This window comes from Schistocerca nitens, chromosome 2 (assembly GCF_023898315.1).
Source record: "Schistocerca nitens isolate TAMUIC-IGC-003100 chromosome 2, iqSchNite1.1, whole genome shotgun sequence".
Taxonomy (NCBI): domain Eukaryota; kingdom Metazoa; phylum Arthropoda; class Insecta; order Orthoptera; family Acrididae; genus Schistocerca; species Schistocerca nitens.
The window spans coordinates 678,403,750-678,424,176 of record NC_064615.1 but is presented as its reverse complement, the minus strand read 5'-3'; the positions used below and the strand labels follow the sequence as shown (position 1 = coordinate 678,424,176).

The 20,427-nt window shown below is 40.7% G+C and overlaps 1 protein-coding gene across 1 annotated transcript in view; it reads left to right on the top strand.

Annotated features, from left to right (window-relative positions):
* LOC126236806 (nudC domain-containing protein 3-like) overlaps positions 1 to 20,427 on the top strand; it is a 69,871-nt gene that overhangs the window by 27,752 nt on the left and 21,692 nt on the right. Inside the window, exon 5 of the mRNA XM_049946397.1 lies at positions 8,087 to 8,272. Coding sequence (XP_049802354.1) covers positions 8,087 to 8,272 — 186 coding nt within the window. The remainder of the gene's footprint in view (positions 1 to 8,086; positions 8,273 to 20,427) is intronic.

Genomic DNA, 20,427 nt, shown 5'->3' with positions numbered 1-20,427 from the left:
ATTGTGCATAGGCACAAGCATGTAATGTAGTAATTCTGGTATGTGTGGTTACCGAAAATGATATTCAAAGAAACATTGGTACTCACACTACCAGAGAAAGTCTTTAACTTCACCAGGTAGTGAATACTTCTATGAAAGAGTGAAAATCTGAAGAGTTAGAAGGTAAAATACATTTTATTGTGTTAATATGTAACCATCAACGTAATTTTTCGTAACATTGTTTAATTTACTAAGTAATTGTGTCATTTTATTTAACTTCTGTTTCGCTCTTAGTATGCTTTTGTATCTATAGATGTCTGTTATTGCCTGAAATAAAAGAAACATGTATCATGCTATTGAGGAACTATATTTGAATTCAACATATAGATATTACACCCTATATCGGAAAATTTTTTTGGCTGAAAAAGTTACAGTAGGAATGAAGTTGATAACAATAGAGAAAAAAGAAGTGAGAGTCATTAATTCCTTAACATACAAAGTTCTGAGCTACTCGTCCTCTTTCTTGACAGAAATTTAAAATCCGGAGTATGAAACCTCACTTTTATCTGTTTCAGCGTAGACTGTTAAGTGGCTGGACACAAAACATATCCTTTCAGTCTCAGTCATGTATTGTTGTTTAGGCAGTACTTCCGAAACTGTGTTTTTATAATGATCTTGAGTTTGAAACAAAATTTAGCAGCTGAGAAAGTGAAGAAGAATATGATGTTACTTCATTTGAGACTGGAAGTGATGACAGTCTGTCAGATGACTAATAATATTTGATAGATTTTTTTGTTTGATATTTGTCAGATGACTGTTTGACAAGTACTCATCAGTGGTACAATAAAAATAAGTTTATCATGCTCAAACCAGTTCTTCTAAGCTTTCTATTCACAGGAAACCGTGCAGTTCATGTAGTGAATAACTGCGCATACAACGCCATGTGTTGTTTGGATCAACTCGCCGAAGAAAACTTTATAAATATTGTTGTCACAGAGGCAAACAAGTGTGCTCAAGCACAACATATTTCCTAGTAGAAAGACACAAACTGTGACTAAAAAAGTATTTATCAGTGTTGTGATGCTTCAAAGCATTGTGATGAATCCAGAATGTATTGGAGAAAACACCCAATGCTTGCTACTCTGGTATTTAGACAACGTTGACAGGGTTGCCACAAGTTCTGGAAATCAGGGAATTTCAAACATGTCGGGGAAATACCGGGGGGGGGGGGGGGGGGGGGGACAATAATCCTACTGCTTCTCCACTTTCTACCACTCCCGTCACGTTGGAGTCAGTGCTGCCACCATTTCTTGCCGCTAGCCAACTAGCCAAGCAGCTGCTGACTAGAGGCAGGGCAGCGTGAGATATGGTTTGGATGGATATGATTCTCAGGGATTGTTGATGCAGTGGCCAGAGACGGCGGTCATGTGTGCACGAGTTGTGATTGTGTGAATGTGTGCGTGTGCACATGCGCACTCGTGTGTGTCTGTGGGTGTGGGTGCGTGCTCATTTTCTGACAAATCCAATGGCCGAAAATTTAGTTCTGCGGGTGTGATTCTCTTTTCTACATGCCTGTCTGTGGCTCAGTGATCATCTTTATGGTAAGTTGCTACCTATCATCATTAGTATTGATTTTCAGAGTATTTGCACAAGTTATCTGTTGTATGGGTTGATCATTGCGGTCTCATTTCATTAACATGGTGTCTGTGACACATGAATAGCTGGCCACACGAGTGGATTTCCTTGACAGGCCAAAACCTCGGGCCATTTCCCTTGGTATTTCTAATGGATCAAGCCTATTGATCTGGAGCCTGTCATTTCCTACTAATGTGGAGGCCCTGCCTGTCACATCTAGTATCACTGATCTATCCACAGGCCGGGTCTGTTGTGTGTGGTGTAATGCGGCAGATTTTTGTGGTTTATCTGTGGACCCAGGACTGTGGTGCCCCTCGGCAGGCCAGAGGCCATGGGCGATGGATTTCAGGAATTGCAACGGTCTCACCACAAGTGCATTGTACAGGCAGTGTTTTATAGATCTTTTATTTATTGTAGTACATTTTGCCACAAAAAAAGTAATTTGTATATTAGAAAGAATGGACAATAAGAGGAAGAAAATTATGGCATTCGCTGACGGTTTGTAATCTATGTACTCATATGTTTCTCGTGATTAATAACTGACAATAATGAACTGATCTGGCCTTGTAACATTAACCAAAACGGCCTTGCTGTTGTGGTACTGCGAACGGCTGAAAGCAAGGGGAAACTACAGCCGTAATTTTTCCTGAGGGCATGCAGCCTTACTGTATGGTTAAATGATGATGGCGTCCTCTTGGCTAAAATATTCCGGAGGTAAAATAGTCCCACATTCGGATCTCCGGGCGGGGACTACTCAAGAGGACGTCGTTAGAAGTTCGGTAGCAGGAGGAACATGACTTCTGGTCAGGTGAATACAGGGTTATAAATACAAAATCAAATAGGGGTAATGCAGGAGTAGGTTTAATAACAAATAAAAAAATAGGAGTGAGGGTAAGCTACCACAAACAGCATAGTGAACGTATTATAGTGGCCAAGATAGACACGAAGCCCATGCCTACTACAGTAGTACAAGTTTATATGCCAACTAGCTCTGCAGATGACGAAGAAATTGAAGAAAAGTATGATGAGATAAAAGAAATTATTCAGGTAGTGAAGGGAGACGAAAATTTAATAGTCATGGGTGACTGGAATTCAACAGTAGGAAAAGGGAGAGAAGGAAACATAGTAGGTGAATATGGATTGGTGCTAAGAAATGAAAGAGGAAGCCGCCTTGTAGAATTTTGCACAGAGCATAACTTAATCATAGCTAACACTTCTTTCAAGAATCATAAAAGTAGGTTGTATACATGGAAGAATCCTGGAGATACTAAAAGGTATCAGATAGATTATATAATGGTAAGACAGAGATTTAGGAACGTGCATGTGCGACCTCCCCCCCCCCCCCCCCCCACACACACACACACAAAACTGCAGTCTCAGACAACTGAAATCGCACTGTGAGCAGGTGTTGACAGATGTGAAAATTACTGAACTATCAGTTTAATAAGTCACAGCTGCAAAATACTAACACGAATTCTTTGCAGACGAATGGAAAAACTGGTAGAAGCCGACCTCAGGGAAGATCAGTTTGGATTCCGTAGAAATATTGGAACATGTGAGGCAATACTGACCTTCCGAATTATCTTAGAAGAAAGATTAAGGAAAGGCAAACCTACATTTCTAGCATTTGTAGATTTAGAGAAATCTTTCGACAATGTTGACTAGAATACTCTCTTTCAAATTCTAAAGGTGGCAAGGGTAAAATACAGGGAGTGAAAGGCTATTTACAATTTGTACAGAAACCAGATGGCAGTTACAAGAATCGAGGGGCATGAAAGGGAAGCAGTGGTTGGGAAGGGAGTGAGACAGGGTTGTAGCCTCTCCCCGATGTTATTCAATCTGTATATTGAGCAAGCAGTAAAGGAAACAAAAGAAAAGTTCGGAGTAGGCATTAAAATCCATGGAGAAGAAATAAAAACTTTGAGGTTCGCCGATGACATTGTAATTCTGTCAGAGACAGCAAAGGACTTGGAAGAGCAATTGAATGGAATCGACAGTGTCTTGAAAGGAGGGTATAAGATGAACATCAACAAAAGCAAAACGAGGACAATGGAATGTAGTCGAATTAAGTCGAGCGATGCTGAGGGAATTAGATTAGGAAATAAGACACTTAAAGTAGTAAAGGAGTTTTGCTGTTTGGGGAGCAAAATAACTGATGATGGTCGAAGTAGAGAAGATATAAAATGTAGACTGGCAATGGCAAGGAAAGCGTTTCTGAAGAAGAGAAATTTGTTTACATCGAGTATAGATTTAAGTGTCAGGAAGTCATTTCTGAAAGTATTTGTATGGAGTGTAGCCATGTATGGAAGTGAAACATGTACAATAAATAGTTTGGACAAGAAGAGAATAGCTTTCGAAATGTGGTGCTTCAGAAGAATGTTGAAGATTAGGTGGGTAGATCACGTAACTAATGAGGAGGTATTGAATAGGATTGGGGAGAAGAGGAGTTTGTGGCACAACTTGACTAGAAGAAGGGATCGGTTGGTAGGGCATGTCCTGAGGCATCAAGGGATCACAAATTAAGCATTGGAGGGCAGCGTGGAGGGTAAAAATCGTAGAGGGAGACCAAGAGATGAATACACTGAGCAGATTTAGAAGGATGTAGGTTGCAGTAGGTACTGGGAGATGAAGAAACTTGCACAGGAAAAGTTAGCATGGAGAGCTGCATCAAACCAGTCTCAGGACTGAAGACCACAACAACAACAGTGAACATATTAGTTTACACAACTATTCCCTGCTATATATATTTCTTTCCAGAGGCTTGCTTTTTTCTGAGGTTATTTCTGAAAACGGCCTTTCTTGTGACTCCAAGGAAATGCATATTGTTGTCACCAAATGTGCTTTGTTATATTGAAATAAAATAACAACAGTGGTCCTAATCTAACTCACATACCATTTTGCTTGCTTTCTTCATCTGAAAACAGTTCATTAGAAAAAATGTTGATGTTAGTATTAAAGATTTTTGCTCACTTGAAGGAGAAATACAGAAATTCGTACATATTTTAGAAATCTCAAAATTTGTTACAGAAAAAATGCTAAAACTTGCCTAGAAATCAGGGAATTTCACTTGAGAAAACTTGGGGCTATTCTGGTTGAGGTTTTTCTTTATTTCTGATGCTGAAAAAGTGCCTCTGTTTTTCTGCCGATTTGACAACGTACAGTCCCGTGAACTGTCCACAGCAGAAGATAAAAAAGATTTGGCCTATATTTGAATGCTTCAATAGTAAATTCAGATGTTTGTGCACACCATGCAGATATGACAGTCATTGAGAGTTTGGTGTTGTATATAGTTAGAGTTGGATGGCTGCAGTACCTGGCAATGAAAAGGGCAAGGTTTGGAATAAAGATGTGTATGCTACATGAGTTGCAAAATGGTGATGCAACTAATCTGGACAGTGACATGTAGTTACCGCAGCTGTCTGAAATCAGTTCATAAGTACCACATTCACAGCTGATGGCACTGTGAGCTGTGAATGATGACCACAAGACAAACACTGGAAAGAAGTCACGCTCCATAGGCGATTGCTGAATCACCTGGTGGAATCCCATGGCCGATCTGCGTAGTATAAGTGGACGCTCACTGGGAACAGTAGTTCTCATTGGTGCTCCATACAATCCGCATAGTATGCCGGTTGCCTTGTGATGACAACTGTTGTCTCAGATCTGGACTACTCTTGAACTGTGTGATTTTATATTTCTTGTTCACTTTTTGTCTATGCAGTGAATATGGAATAAAGAGAGTTACTAAGTGTAAATCTCATCAGTGGGTATGTGGGGTTACTTGTATGAGGTGTGTTAATTAATCAGACTGTGCACTTCGTATCGCACAAAGATATTGGAATACTGTTGACTTTGAATCTTCAAGAGCAGCCACTTTTCCTGTCGTCTTTCTGTCTGCCTTAATTTGCTTTTTCGACTTAGTTGTAGAGGACGTTGTTCCGTAGTAATGCGGTGAGTGTGGTGAACTTGAAAATTGAGCCACACATTAACCTCAAAAAAGTCGTCAATGGAATGTTTTCATGTTTTAAAGGTGGTTTTTAGTGATAATACTATGTCATGTCCATTAGTTTTTGAACAGCACAAACAGTTTTCAGAAGGCTGAGAAGAGGTAGAAGATGATGAACACCACAGTCTGTCTGTGAGTTCAAGAACTGATGCCCACATTCAGAAAATTAATGAAAGTCTGTGGAACGATCAACATTTGAGAATTCGATAATCCAAGACGTGGTGAACATGAACAGACTGACAGTAAGTCAAATTTTGCTTCATGAAGTTTATGCAAAACTGATTCCAAAAAACCTCTCTGACAAACAAAAGAGCATTGGAAGAACATTTGTTGTGGTGTTTTGGAACTACTCAACGAAGAACAGGACTTTCTGACACACGTCATCACCTCTGATGAAACATCAGTCTTACAGTATGACCCAGAAACAAAGCATTAGTCAATGTACTAGAAGACTCCCACCTTGCCAAGAATGAAAAAAGCATGAATGAGCAAGTCAAAACTAAAGGCAATGCTGATTTTTGACAGAACAGCTGCCTTATGATCAAACTGTTAATAGAAAATACTACAAAGAAGTCCTAATCAAACTACGGCAAAGAGTAAGGAAAACAAGATCAGATTTGTGGAAGGGTGATATGTATATTCTGCATCAGGACAATACATCAGTCCACAATGTCGCATCTGTAAAACAGTTTTTTAATGGACAAGCACATTTCTGTTCTTGATCATCCTCAGTATTCACCAGATCTGACTCCCTGTGACTTTTATCTGTTCCTAAAATTGAAAAGTGCTTTGGAGGGAACACATTTTCAGTCTGTTGAGGTGATAAAAAAAAAAGCAAAAAAACAGCAGAGAGTTGTTGCCGAGAGGTGTCAATGGATGACCTACAACATGGCTTTGAACAATGAAAGACACACATGCAACGGTGTATAGACAGGGGAGAGGGATGTTACTTTGTTTGCAATAATCACATTTTGGACACCACACCTCTTACAAGCAAGAAAAGGAATGGAATGAAGTGTGTAATGATATGCCAGTGTCATTTCGGGCTGTAACCATTTCTGAAAAGAAATGATTACCTTACCATTGATAACTACTACACATCTCCTCAACTCGCAGATTTACTTGTTGCTCAGAGAACTTATTTGTACGGAACTGTAGAGCACATCTAGAAGAGATCTGCTTTCATAATTTCTTCATAGAAACAAAAGAAGGGGAAAGTGATGCTTTTCAGATGGGAACAGTGACAGAAAATTGATGGAAGGGCAAAGGAGATGTGTGTGTCTTGACAACAGTTAACAATGCTGAAATGAAAACTGTAAAGAAAAGAACCAGAAAAAGCTGAAGTCCTTATGCGGTTGTGGTGTACAGTTACACAATGGATGGAGTAGATAATGTGGATCAGAATTGGGCCAACAACCCAGCGTGTCAGAAAAGAGGAAAGAAGTATTGTGAGAGAGTCTTTTTTCCATCTCATCGAACTTTCTTTGTGGAACACAATCTCCTGTTTAAAGAAAGAAAAATTTTCTCGAGTTCCTTATTGCTGTTCCTGAAAACGTTATTTCAAAACATCGGAAAGAAGAGTTAGCATCAAAAGTTGCAGGTTGTCTATCTTCAAGCCCCAGCAATAGGCTGCTGATTGACTGAAATTTACCCTCAATTATTCTGCCCACTGTGACGAAACATCTGACAAGGACTTGCACGATGTGCAGCCTTGTTCTGGATGCTGACGGGAGAAGGCAACAAGAAAGTCAAGATGTGGTGAAGACTGTGATGTAGCCTTGTGCATTTCCTGCTTTTATGCATATCTCACAGCTGCCAACATTCAAAGCTTAATGAATGTCATGGTTCAACTTCACATCTACACAGAATGTTATTTAGTCCAGTGCACTAATGCACTCATGTTTTTTTGAAGAAATCAATAACTCAGTATTTTCAGATTTAAGAGCTATCTTTATATGCCTGTGTGTAATGTCAAACAATGGAAAATTCAGGTCGAATAATGACAGTAACATGGAAAGGATAGATTGCTACTCACCATAAAGCAAAGTCACAGACAGGCACAACAGAAAGACTTCTGAAAAAGTAAGCTTTCAGTGAAAAGACCTTTGTCTGAGCTAGGTGCAGATGGGAGGTTAGAGAGATGGTGGGGGGGGGGGGGAGAAGTAAAAAGACTGGGTGCATTGGTGGAATATAAGGCTTGTGTAGTGCTAATCTCCATGTGAACCAAATGAAGGCGCACTTTAATGAGAATTTTATAAAACAGTTCATCTAAGAATGAATTCTGTATTGTCATTGGTTACCTAACTCATATGTCTTCTTTTTGAAACATAAAATTCCCTAATTGATTATGTTTTTAGAGTGTACAGTTTGATTTATGCACACTTTATTTTTTTCTCTGTGGCTCTGAAGCAGTGTTTCCCCATTCAGTCAATACAAATTGTGCTTTTTTAATTCTTTGTTATTCAGGTAATTGTGGGTCCAAATGTACAAAAGGGCAGCACAGATGTTAGAGTGTCAGTGACATCAAACACAGTGAGAGTGGAGACACGTGATAAAGAAGATGAATGGAAGACTGTAGTTGATGGTGAACTATGCTGGTTAGTAAACAGAGAAGAATGCATTTGGTCACTTGTCCCAGGCCAGTATGTTCAGGTATGTAGTTAGATACCCAGTTGCACATTTTGTTGTTAAATCATTTTCATGCTGTCTAGAACTACTGTTCACATTATATGCATATTTCACTGTACTCATCAAGGGATAAGTTGCAAGAGTTGGGTACAGTAAGAGAAATTTCACTTACTTAAAACCAATAGTACAATTTCAGTTTAAAATAGGCAGTGGTGTTCACTACATCTGCAAAATTTTTTTAAACTGCAAATATCTTGCTGGTACAAGATGTGAATTCATTGCAAATAATAACCAATTGTAGATGGGTAAGTGATTGGTAAAGTTTGGATGGTTAGTGCTATCAGTTTCATAAAACCCTAAACTCTCTTACAGTTCAGTGTCTTATTTTTGTCTGTGGAAGTGGAACGGTTTGTGATAACAGAAATTCATTGCTTCCTTGGGACTGCAGCTGAAAGGAGTAGATGTTTTGCATTGTCTTGTTGTCACTGTAGGCTTCTACCATGGGAAGCAAAGAGGGGATGCCGTTTGGTGGCCGGTATCCTCTTTCTATAACACAACTGCACACATTTATTAACAAGGTTCACAAGTATAAGAAAGTTATTTAACTTACGCTAGTTGTTGTTAAAGTCCTTCCCTAATAGCCTACATTAACATCACTGCTGGTGAAGTACAAGTCCACTATGCAAACTACTCTGGTCACTCTGTGCTGCGTGACTCTGAGCTAGAGACTGAGCTAACTGTGACAGCGACTAATGACTCAACTCGATGACTTACTGGATTGGGCCTTTGGTCTCCGGCGGTGGTCTAAATACTGGCAGCTGAGAGGGTGTTGCCGATGCATTTCTTGCAAGTCCGTCTTTGGCCTCTATCTATCTTCTCGCAACTTCTTTGCTGCATGGTGTGCTGGCGCCAGCTTAGGCCAGCACATCCCCCCCCCCCCCCTTCAAAATGCAGCACCATTGTCGTGTAGTGAGGCTGAGGCTGAGGCTGCCAACGACAACGGGGAGGGAGGCAGAACACTGGATGTGGCGGTGAGCCAGGAGCCGTAGCTGTGAAGGACTCATACTCCTGACCGCATCCCACCATCTGGCTTGTGGGGCAACAGGAACATCCTCCGGAAAATTGCTGCCAGGGCACATGTACAGGCCTGAGGGACGGCGATGGCGGGTCCAGGTCAATGGGATTGGTAAGTGGGGACAGCGTTGGCGAGGGCACATTGTCCATCTGCTCTTCCTGTGGCGCCCTGGTGGGGCCAGCAGGCGGTTGCAAAGGCAGGCATCCCTTGAAGCCTGAATCGGGGGAAGAAAAGCAGCAGAATCACAGGGCAAGTGACATGCGCTAATTTGGTTTTGGTGGCGGCGTTGCAAACCATCTGGACCTGCAATGAAGTACATATAAGAATCAATGCGTTCCTAGATCATGTTTCTTTCCCAATGCCCATGGTTGCCATAAACCCTGAAAGAAAAGTGATACCTGCAGACCACTAGCGGTGCCGGATGCTGTGGTGGGTGGAGCAAGTGTAGCAGCATCAGATGGCGGCGGTCATGGAGAAGTCCGGACGGTGCAAAGTTTGGCCATCTGTTGCTTGAAAGTACGTATGAAGTGTTCTGCTTCTCCGTTGGACTGTGGGTGAAACGGAGCACTCTCTACCATGAGACCTTGCCTGCGAAAGGCAAAGGTCCCGAGTTCGAGTCTCGGTCGGGCACACAGTTTCAATCTGCCAGGAAGTTTCATATCAGCGCACACTCCACTGCAGAGTGAAAATCTCATTCTGGAAACATCCCCCAGGCTGTGGCTAAGCCATGTCTCCGCATTATCCTTTCTTTCAGGAGTGCTAGTTCTGCAGGTTCGAGGGGGAGCTTCTGTAAAGTTTGGAAGATAGGAGACGAGGTACTGGCAGAAGTAAAGCTGTGAGTACCGGGCGTGAGTCGTGCTTCGGTATCTCACATGGTAGAGAACTTGCCCGCGAAAGGCAAAGGTCCCGAGTTCGAGTCTCGGTTGGGCACACATTTTTAATGTGCCAGGAAGTTTCTCATCAAAGGTTGTGACAATGCTGTTTCAAACATATGTAACATTAAGTGAATTTTGTGTTGGTAGAACATGACAATAAGATTGAATTGGAAACATTTCATTGATGTTTTGCAGGACATCAGGAAAGTGTTTCCCATTCAATATTACATTCATTTGTTGTTACGATATGTATAGCCTGTTATAAAGAAATAGTGGGCTTGATCGGTAACACCACATATTTTTTCTACTATGTGGTTATTTTCATGCACATGATGCCATTTAGTGCTTAATCATTTTGTCATAGTGACAGCTTTTTAGGGTATTCTGCAGATAGAGAAATCATTGTGTGTTCTTGAATGGAAGCTTTGTTACACCTCTTCAGTTATGCTAAAGTATAATTGTCCACTGTAAATCTTTCTTTATCCTCAGCAGCACTAGTACTGTTGATTAAGAATTGGCCAATGATTTATGCATCAGTAATCATGTCCATTGGCAGACTGAAGAATGGCTAGGCAAGGACAGACTGAAGAGTGGTTAGGCTGTGTGCCCACTGGATATGTAAATATTTGACAGATTGTTTCACAGTATTGTACATCACGTTTTCACATGACAACACTATGTTCTTTGCTCATGACTTTACTGTCCTATATCAAAGCAGTTGGCCTTTTGGCTAGTGTCTTACTGCATTTTACTTTTTTATGTGCGTTGGACACTTTAAAGCCTCCTAGATGAAGAAAGGAAAGGTGGAGACAAGAGCGGGTAAGAATAATATCTTACTCAATAAAATATTAACATGAAACAAAGTACTGTGATGGGGCACTCGAAAGGACATTACCAGTGGCTTTACAAGATTTTTAATTCCCTCATTAACTAAAATTATGTAATTAGATTGCTTATGTAAATGCATCTTCTAAGTATTCATTTCGTAACTACAAAATTTCTCTGGTATTTTATGGTCCAGAACATTTGAAATTTGACATAAACTTATCACATTGCTACAGAAATGGTCTAAGAAACTACTTTGCAATGAAGCTGTACTCAGGTATTCGTCTACAGCTTTGGCATATTATGCTAGCATGCCCCACCTCCAGTCTTAGTTAGTTTTTACTTTGGATAGTTCGCAGGAAAGGCAATGACAACTCGTCAGACTACAACTACCCCTTCACAAAGCATGATTCTTTAAATACTCTGTCTGACAAAGAAAATGTGAAGCACCCAGACGACATAGTTTGATGCCAAGGTTATTTTGTGCAGATACGCACCATTGGTATGTAAATGATTAGAACTGTAAAAGTGTGTGACAGGCAAAGTTCCACCAGAATGCCTTAGTGCTGTTCATGATTAGTGTTATTGCCAGGGGTGGTAGGGTGTATGTTGGATACAAATAGGGTCAGATATTGACTGATCACTGTGAAGAACACAGAGATGGCACTCGCTTATGTGAGGGCATTATTAGCATCTGAGAAAGTTTGAAAGGGCTTTGTTGTGGCTCTCCATTTGGATGGCTCGTCGAATTGTGCAACATCCTAATTTCAGTGGCATTCACACATATGCCAATGGTCCATTGAAGGGCTGCATAGAAACATGAGGGCATACTCCTCATCAAGGTTCCGATCAACCGTGTCTGGACACTGCAAGAGAGGATCGCCATATTGTGCTTTGAGCATATCGTAACCCCTTCATATTCGCACCTGCTGTTAAATACAAGTAATGTCCTCCCTGCAATATTCTGTGTCATCTGGCACCACTGGTTGGAGACTAGCAGCAGCCGAATAGGGAATCACCATCCAATGTTTAGGTTGCCGTTAACTCCACAACACTTACACGGCTATCTTTGATCTTTGAAAAGGTGCTGCAACTGGGAAACATGGACTTGTGATGAATGGCGTTGCGTGGTGTTCAGGGGTTAGTTGCGGTTCTGCACTTCCACAGATGACCATCGCCAGGGACTAAGGTACCAACCTGGGGAGAGGTCCCATCCTTCCAATGTGTAGGTGAGGTACAGCAGTGTTACTCCTGGCATCATGGTGTGGGGAGCCAGGGGGTATGACTTCAGGTCATGGCTGGTAGTGATTGAGGGAACTCTGATGGCACAGCAATGTGTCACAGATGTACTGCATCCTCATGTGGTATCTCTCGTGCAACAGCATTATGCTGCTATTTTTAAACAGCACAATGTTCGCCACACATGGAACATGTCTCTATAAACTGTCTGCATGATGATTAGGTACTCCTGAGGCAGCAGAATCCCCAGCTCTGATCCAATAGAACATGTGTGGGACCAGCTTGTACATGAATTCCATCCCAGCGCCTGTATTAAGGATATCAAAGACGTGTTACGACAGATGTGGGCCACTTTAATTCGGGAGAGCATACAACGGCTTTACGGTTTCCTTCCGAACACAATGAGTGCATGTATCCAGAGTGTATATCGTGCATTGTCATACTAATCAGTAGGTACATACTGCCACATTCTTTGTAAAATTGAATGGATTATGTAACCACTGAAATAAAAGCACATACTATCTCAGCCTGCAAAGTTTCATTTCGTTTCCTCCTCCCCTTCTGGATGCTAAATTTTTCTTCTCAGGCAGTGAAAACCCAAAAGGGTTTTAGTAATTTGTGGTAAACTAGGGAAAACCACATTTACAATATCATCTGCATTTGTCACTAAACACATGACAGGAAAGAAATTTACAGTCTCTTCTAACTGCATTGCTACCTCATTCCACAACTTTGAAATGACGTTCTTCATGCGATACTGAGGAGTCTGTTTTGGTCCCAGAAGCATCTTCATGCTTGCACCAAGCTGATTAGCATCTTGCAGTCCTGCAGTTTGTCACACAACTGACTGGGAAAATACAAAGTGATTCGAAGCTTGGGCATGGTCATACGACAACGGATGACAGGTTTGCTCACAGTAGTGGCACCCCATTCATTTGCATGTATTTGTCTTACTCGTGCATTTTCATGCAAAATCCTGTGATGCATTGCCACAAGTTTATAAAAGACTGGGTTTTCAAAATATGTGTGGGTTCGGCTTTGTCAAACACTTTTATCCTGGAGAACAGTGTCCCCCAGGGTTCTGTGTAGTGCCACAGCAATTAACCTTATCATGGAATTCTGTAACAAGGCATCTCAGGCTCTCTTCTCATTGATTATTTTCAGTCTTCTCCAGCTCTCAACAAACCTGTTTACTTGAACAATTACTTTAGAGATGTCTCAACCATCTTTACTGAGGTAGCATTGGCAACGGCTTTCAGTTTTCGACCGAAAAGCTGTCTGCCTGAAACTCTGACAGCATAAGGAGTCTCTTCCATCGTTCTTACAGCTTGGTCCTGTTGCCCTTCTGTTTTTCAAAAACCATGAAATTCTTGGGGCTCACACTCAATAGGAAACTCTGTTGGTCCTCTCACATCTAGCAGCATGCTGTACCCAATCTAAATATCCTACATGTTTTAAACGGTACTTCATGGGGAGCAGATCGGAAAATCCTTCTCCGCTTATATCAATCCCTTGTCCAGTCAAAACTGGACTGTGGGTTTCTCATTTACCCATCTGCACGACCGTCTATCTCAACACAATCCACCATCGAGGCATAGGTTTTGTCACTGGACATTTCTACACTAGGTGAGTTATGAGTCTCCATGCATATGCCGTTGAACTACCACTGTCATACTGACGTTGAACTCCCTTGACCACCAACAAGGCGTTAGCGTAACTTCTTTGTTGCCTTCTAGAGGTTGCTTTCTTATACTGCTTCGGAAGCTTAACCTTACATTACCTGCCATGTTCCTAATGGGTGAGAGCCCTTCAATGCCTTGGCTTCACGCAGAGGTCTGCGTTAATCTTGGACTTAGTTCATTTCCCACTTACACTACTCTATATTTGATCTCTCTCTGTAAGTTTCTTGAACTTTGCACTCAACTTGGAGACAGCACCTTTGTCGACACTGATGCCTCCAAGACTGATGGTGGTCTCAGATGCACCTTTGTCATTGGTTACAAACATTTTAGATACTGACTTTTAGACCTGTAATTGACTTTTACTGTAGAGCTTTCTGCCCTCAATCAGGCTACCCAGTACATCTGGCGACACAGGCTTCTCAATTGTGTGTTGTGTTCTGATTCACTTAGTGCCCTCCAGGGCCTCTGTGTACTACACACATACCAGCCCTTAGTACAACAGTGTCATGAATGCCTCCACTCGCTCGCTGATGATGTTCATATGGTCACTGGTCATGTCGGAGTGTCGGGGAATGAAGCTGCCGATGCTGCTGTTGCGGCTGTAATCTGACTGCCTAGACCTTTTTGCTATTCTGTCCCTTCAGTTGATCTTTGGGTGCTGCATATAAGAACATTGTGTCCCTCTGGTGTCAACACTGGTCGTTTCTAAATGGCAACAAACTCCGTGAAATTAAATGTCTCCCAATGGCTAGGATGACTTCCTCTCGCCCCTCTCATTGTGAGGAGATGCTTTTAGCTTGGCTGTGTACTGATCACTGTCATTTCAACATCCATAATTTGTTAAGTGGAGACACCACACCACTCTGTGCTTACTGCAACCAACCACTGACAGTGCACCACTTTCTAACCTAATGCCAATTTTATAACCTTTTACGTTTCAATGTGTGTGAGACATCTGAATTATCAGATATCTTAGCAGATACAGCATAAGCTGTAAATTGTGTTTTACTTTTTATTCATTGTGGTAATATGGTGAAGGAAATTTAATTTTCAACCATTTGAGCTTCTTCTTCAAAGGGGAACTGATAGTTCTTAGCTATTCCCCTACTCCAGTCAGTTGGGCTTGGAGTGTTAGCGACTTCAGCTTCATCCGGTGACTGACCATTTAAAGTTACAACACAGACGCTTGTGACATCAGCTGCTTTGCAGCGACAACAGTGACAGTAGACTTGAGGCCTTAGAATCGGGAGGAAGGATGTGACAGAAGCCCAAGTGCAGGCAACTGCAGGGCATCCTAAAGCCTTTAGTGTTGAGGTAGTAGCATGAAGATTAAGTACATCTACATCTACATACACAATTACTTAGCAATTTATTCTTCAGTGCTTAGCAGAGAGTTCACCGTATCACTTTCAGACTATTTTTCTACCATTCCACTCTTAAGTAGCACAATGGAAAAACAAACACTTAAATCTTTCCATGCAAGCTACAATTTATCTCATTTTATTGTAATGGTTATTACTCCATTTGTAGGTGAGAGTCACAAAATATTTTTACATTTGGAGAGAAAGGTTGCTAACTGAAATTTCATGAAAATATCTCATGGCAATGAAAAATGCCTTTGTTTTAATGATTCCCATTCCAACTCTCATATCATATCCATGACACATTATCCCCTATTTTGCAGTAACAGCCCTTCTCTTAACTCTTTTTATGTTCTGTGTCTGCGTTGTGTGCTAAAGATCCTATACCGAGCAACAGTACTCCAGAAGAGGAAGGGCAGATGTAGTGTTGGTAGTGTCTCTAGTAGATTTGTTGCATCTTCTAAGTGTTCTGCCAGTGGAATAGTCTTTGGTTGACATTCCCCACAAAATTTTCTGTGTGGTGGTTCCAGTTCTTCGTAATTGTAATCCCTAGGTATTTAGTTCACTCAGTAACCTTTAAATTTGTGTGATTTATCTTGTAACTGAAATTTAACAGATTTCTTTTGATACTTATGTGGAGGACTTCATACTACTTATTAATTCTGTGTGTTGGCAGTTTTGTACCATAGAGAACTTTTGTCTAAATCATTTTGTGGTTGGGTTTGATCTGATGATGACTTTATTAGGTGGTAAATGACAGCATCATCTGCACACACTCTGAGGACTGCCCATATTGTCTTTTAAAGCATTTATATAGATTAATAACTATAGAGACTAACACTTCTGTTTCACTCAGTGACTTTCTATCAAGTGATATGAACTGTGGCTTTTCGGGCAGGAAATCATGAATCCAGTCACACAATTATATTATACCAAAGGCACACAAGTTGATTAGAAGTTGCGTGTGGAGAATGGTGCCAAAAGCCTTTTGCAAATCTAGAACTACGAAATCAGTGTGAAAGCTCCTGTCAATAGCACTAATTTCTTCTTGTGTATAAAGAGCCAGTGTTTCACAAGAACAGTATTTCCTGAATCCATGTCTGTGTGTCAATGATTGTTGCTTTTGAGGTATTTCAGGTTGTTTGAACATGGCATATGCTCCAAAGTCCCACTGCAGATTGATTTCAGTGATATATGTCTCTATTACAGCAGATTGCTTCTATTTCCTTTCTTGTGTACTTTGTGACCTGTGCAACTTTCCAGTCCTTTGGTTCAGATTTTTCAGCGAGCAAGCAGTTCTATAAAATTGCTAATTATGAAGCTATTGCATCAGCTTGGTCTGAAAAGAACCCAGTTGGTGTATGGTCCGGACAACAAGACTACACCAAGGCTATCTGCATCTAAGTTACTCAAGTTGGCAGCTGATTTGACTTCTGGAATATTTGCTGCATCTTCTTTGGTAAAAGCATTTCTGAAAACTGTGTTTAATAGCTATGTGTTAGTGGCACTGTCAATGGTAACATTACCATTGCTGTTGCACAGTTAATGTATGGATTGGGTTTTGTTGCTGGTGTGCTCTCCATGCAACCAGTATCTCTTTGGTTTTTTTGCCAGATTTCATGACAGTTTTGTAGTGGAAACTATTGAAAACATCTCACATTAAATTTCAAGATTTTGTAAAACATTGCCAATATTTTAGATTTTACATTTGTTTAAATCTGCCATTCTTTCTTTTTATTGGTGCTTCTGCAACAGTTTCCAGACCTGTTTTGAAAATCGTAGGGGATCAGTTTTGTTTCTTGTAACTTACTGCGTATGAATCTCTCAGTTGCCAGTGATAGTATTTCTTTGAATTTAAGGCACTCGTGGTCTACACTTAAATAGGAAGTTTGCAAGGAATGAAAACTACCTCTTAGGAAGTAATCAAGTGATTTTTTTTTACTTTAATTTTTGGTGAATTTGTGAGTTACGGTATTCAGTCTCAACAACAATATTGTTGTCACTAATCACTGTATGTGTCATGACACTTCGTATTTATTAAGGCTTTTTTTATTGCTTCTGGGTCTAGTATGTTACAGCAATCATATACATTTTGTGTGGGCTCCTGGACTAATTCCTCAAAATAATTCTCAGAAAAGGCTTTTAGTACAATTTTGGATGATGTTTTATGCCTACCACTGATTTTTAAAAATGTGTTTTCACCAACTTGAAATGAAAACTCAAGTTTTCTCTGAGCTTTTCAACAACTGTATAACGTGACTTGGGGTCAGTAAAAGGAACCAATCATTATTTTCTTCCAATTATTAAGTATAGCCTCTGCTCATACTAACTCACAGCAACAAATACACCACCAACAATGGAATCAAACACTGGAAAATCGAAGATCAAATGTAACAATATTATGAGAAGGAAAGTTGCTACTCGCCATATAGCAGAGATGCTGAATCGCAGATAGGCACAGTAAAGACTCTCACAATTAGAGCTTTTGGCCATGGGAACACACATGTGCGTGCACGTGCGTGTGCGACCCCCCCCCCCCCACACACACACACCAAAACTGCAGTCTCAGACAACTGAAATCGCACTGTAAGCAGGTGTTGACAGATGTGAAAATTACCGAACTATCAGTTTAATAAGTCACAGCTGCAAAATACTAACACGAATTCTTTGCAGACGAATGGAAAAACTGGTAGAAGCCGACCTCATGGAAGATCAGTTTGGATTCCGTAGAAATATTGGAACACGTGAGGCAATACTGACCTTCCGAATTATCTTAGAAGAAAGATTAAGGAAAGGCAAACCTACATTTCTAGCATTTGTAGACTTAGAGAAAGCTTTCACAATGTTGACTAGAATACTCTCTTTCAAATTCTAAAGGTGGCAAGGGTAAAATACAGGGAGCGAAAGGCTATTTACAATTTGTACAGAAACCAGATGGCAGTTATAAGAATCGATGGGCATGAAAGGGAAGCAGTGGTTGGGAAGGGAGTGAGACAGGGTTGTAGCCTCTCCCCGATGTTATTCAATCTGTATATTGAGCAAGCAGTGAAGGAAACAAAAGTTCGGAGTAGGCATTAAAATCCATGGAGAAGAAATAAAAACTTTGAGGTTCGCCGATGACATTGTAATTCTGTCAGAGACAGCAAAGGACTTGGAAGAGCAGTTGAATGGAATCGACAGTGTCTTGAAAGGAGGGTATAAGATGAACATCAACAAAAGCAAAACGAGGACAATGGAATGTAGTCGAATTAAGTCGAGCGATGCTGAGGGAATTAGATTAGGAAATGAGACACTTAAAGTAGTAAAGGAGTTTTGCTATTTGGGGAGCAAAATAACTGATGATGGTCGAAGTAGAGAAGATATAAAATGTAGACTGGCAATGGCAAGGAAAGCGTTTCTGAAGAAGAGAAATTTGTTAACATCGAGTATAGATTTAAGTGTCAGGAAGTCGTTTCTGAAAGTATTTGTATGGAGTGTAGCCATGTATGGAAGTGAAACATGTACAATAAATAGTTTGGACAAGAAGAGAATAGAAGCTTTCGAAATGTGGTGCTTCAGAAGAATGTTGAAGATTAGGTGGGTAGATCACGTAACTAATGAGGAGGTATTGAATAGGATTGGGGAGAAGAGGAGTTTGTGGCACAACTTGACTAGAAGAAGGGATCGGTTGGTAGGGCATGTCCTGAGGCATCAAGGGATCACAAATTAAGCATTGGAGGGCAGCGTGGAGGGTAAAAATCGTAGAGGGAGACCAAGAGATGAATGCACTAAGCAGATTCAGAAGGATGTAGGTTGTAGTAGGTACTGGGAGATGAAGAAACTTGCACAGGAAAAGTTAGCATGGAGAGCTGCATCAAACCAGTCTCAGGACTGAAGACCACAACAACAACAACAGGTTGATGCCAACAGAAAGTTTTTGCACCCGGAGGGGAAAGCTGTTGATTGAAATTTCATGAGAAGATACTATTGCAACAAAAAACGCCTTTGTTTTAATGGTTGCCACTCATCACATATCATGTCTGTGGCACTATCTCCCCTATTTCGTGATAATACTGAACGAGCTGCCCTTCTTTCTACTTTTCCTAGGTCATCCATCAGTCCCACCTGAAACGGATCCCACACCGCACAACGATACTCCAGAATAAGGCGGACAAACATGGTGTAAGCAGTCTATTTAGTAGACCTGTTGCACCTTCTAAGTGTTTTGCCAATGAATCACAGTCTTTGGTTTGCTCTACCCACAACATTATCTATGTGGTGGTTTCAATTTAGATTATTTGTAATTGTAACCCTAAGTATTTAGTTGAATTTACAGCCTTCAGATTTGTATGACTTACTGCGTAATCGAAAATTAGTGGATTTCTTTTAGTACTCACTGAATAACTTCATACTTTTCTTTATTCAGGGTCAATTGCCACTTTTCGCACCATACAGATATCTTATCTAAATCATTCTGCAATTCGTTTTGGTCATCTGATGACTTTTCAAGACAGTAAATGACAGCATCATCTGCAAACAATCTGAGACGGCTCCTATATTAATATAGATTAGGAACAATACAGGGCCTATAACACTTCATTGGGGAACGATGGATATTACTTCTGTTTTGCTTGATGACTTTCTGTGTATTACTACAAACTGTGACCTTTCTGACAGGAAATAACGAATCCATTCGCGCAACTGAGGCGATATTCCATAGGCACGCAGTTTGGTTAGAAGATGCGTGTGAGGAACGGTGTCGAAAGCCTTCTGTAAATCTAAAAATGTGGAATCAATGTGATGTCCCCTGTCGATAGCACTCATTACTTCATAGGTGTAAATAGCTAGTTGTGTTTTGCAAGAACGATTTTTTCTGTATCCATGCTGACTGTGTGTCAGTAAAGTGCTTTCTTCGAGGTACTTCATAATGTTCGAATATAGTATATATTCCAAAAACCCTACTGCAAATAGATGATAGTGATATGGACCTGTAATTCAATGGATTACTCCTACTTCCCTTTTTGGGTATTGGTGTGACTTGAGCAATTTTCCAGTCTTTAGGTATGGATCTTTCTGTGAGTGAGTGGTTGTATATATTTGCTAAATATGGAGCTATTGTATCAGCTTACTCTGAGAGGAACCT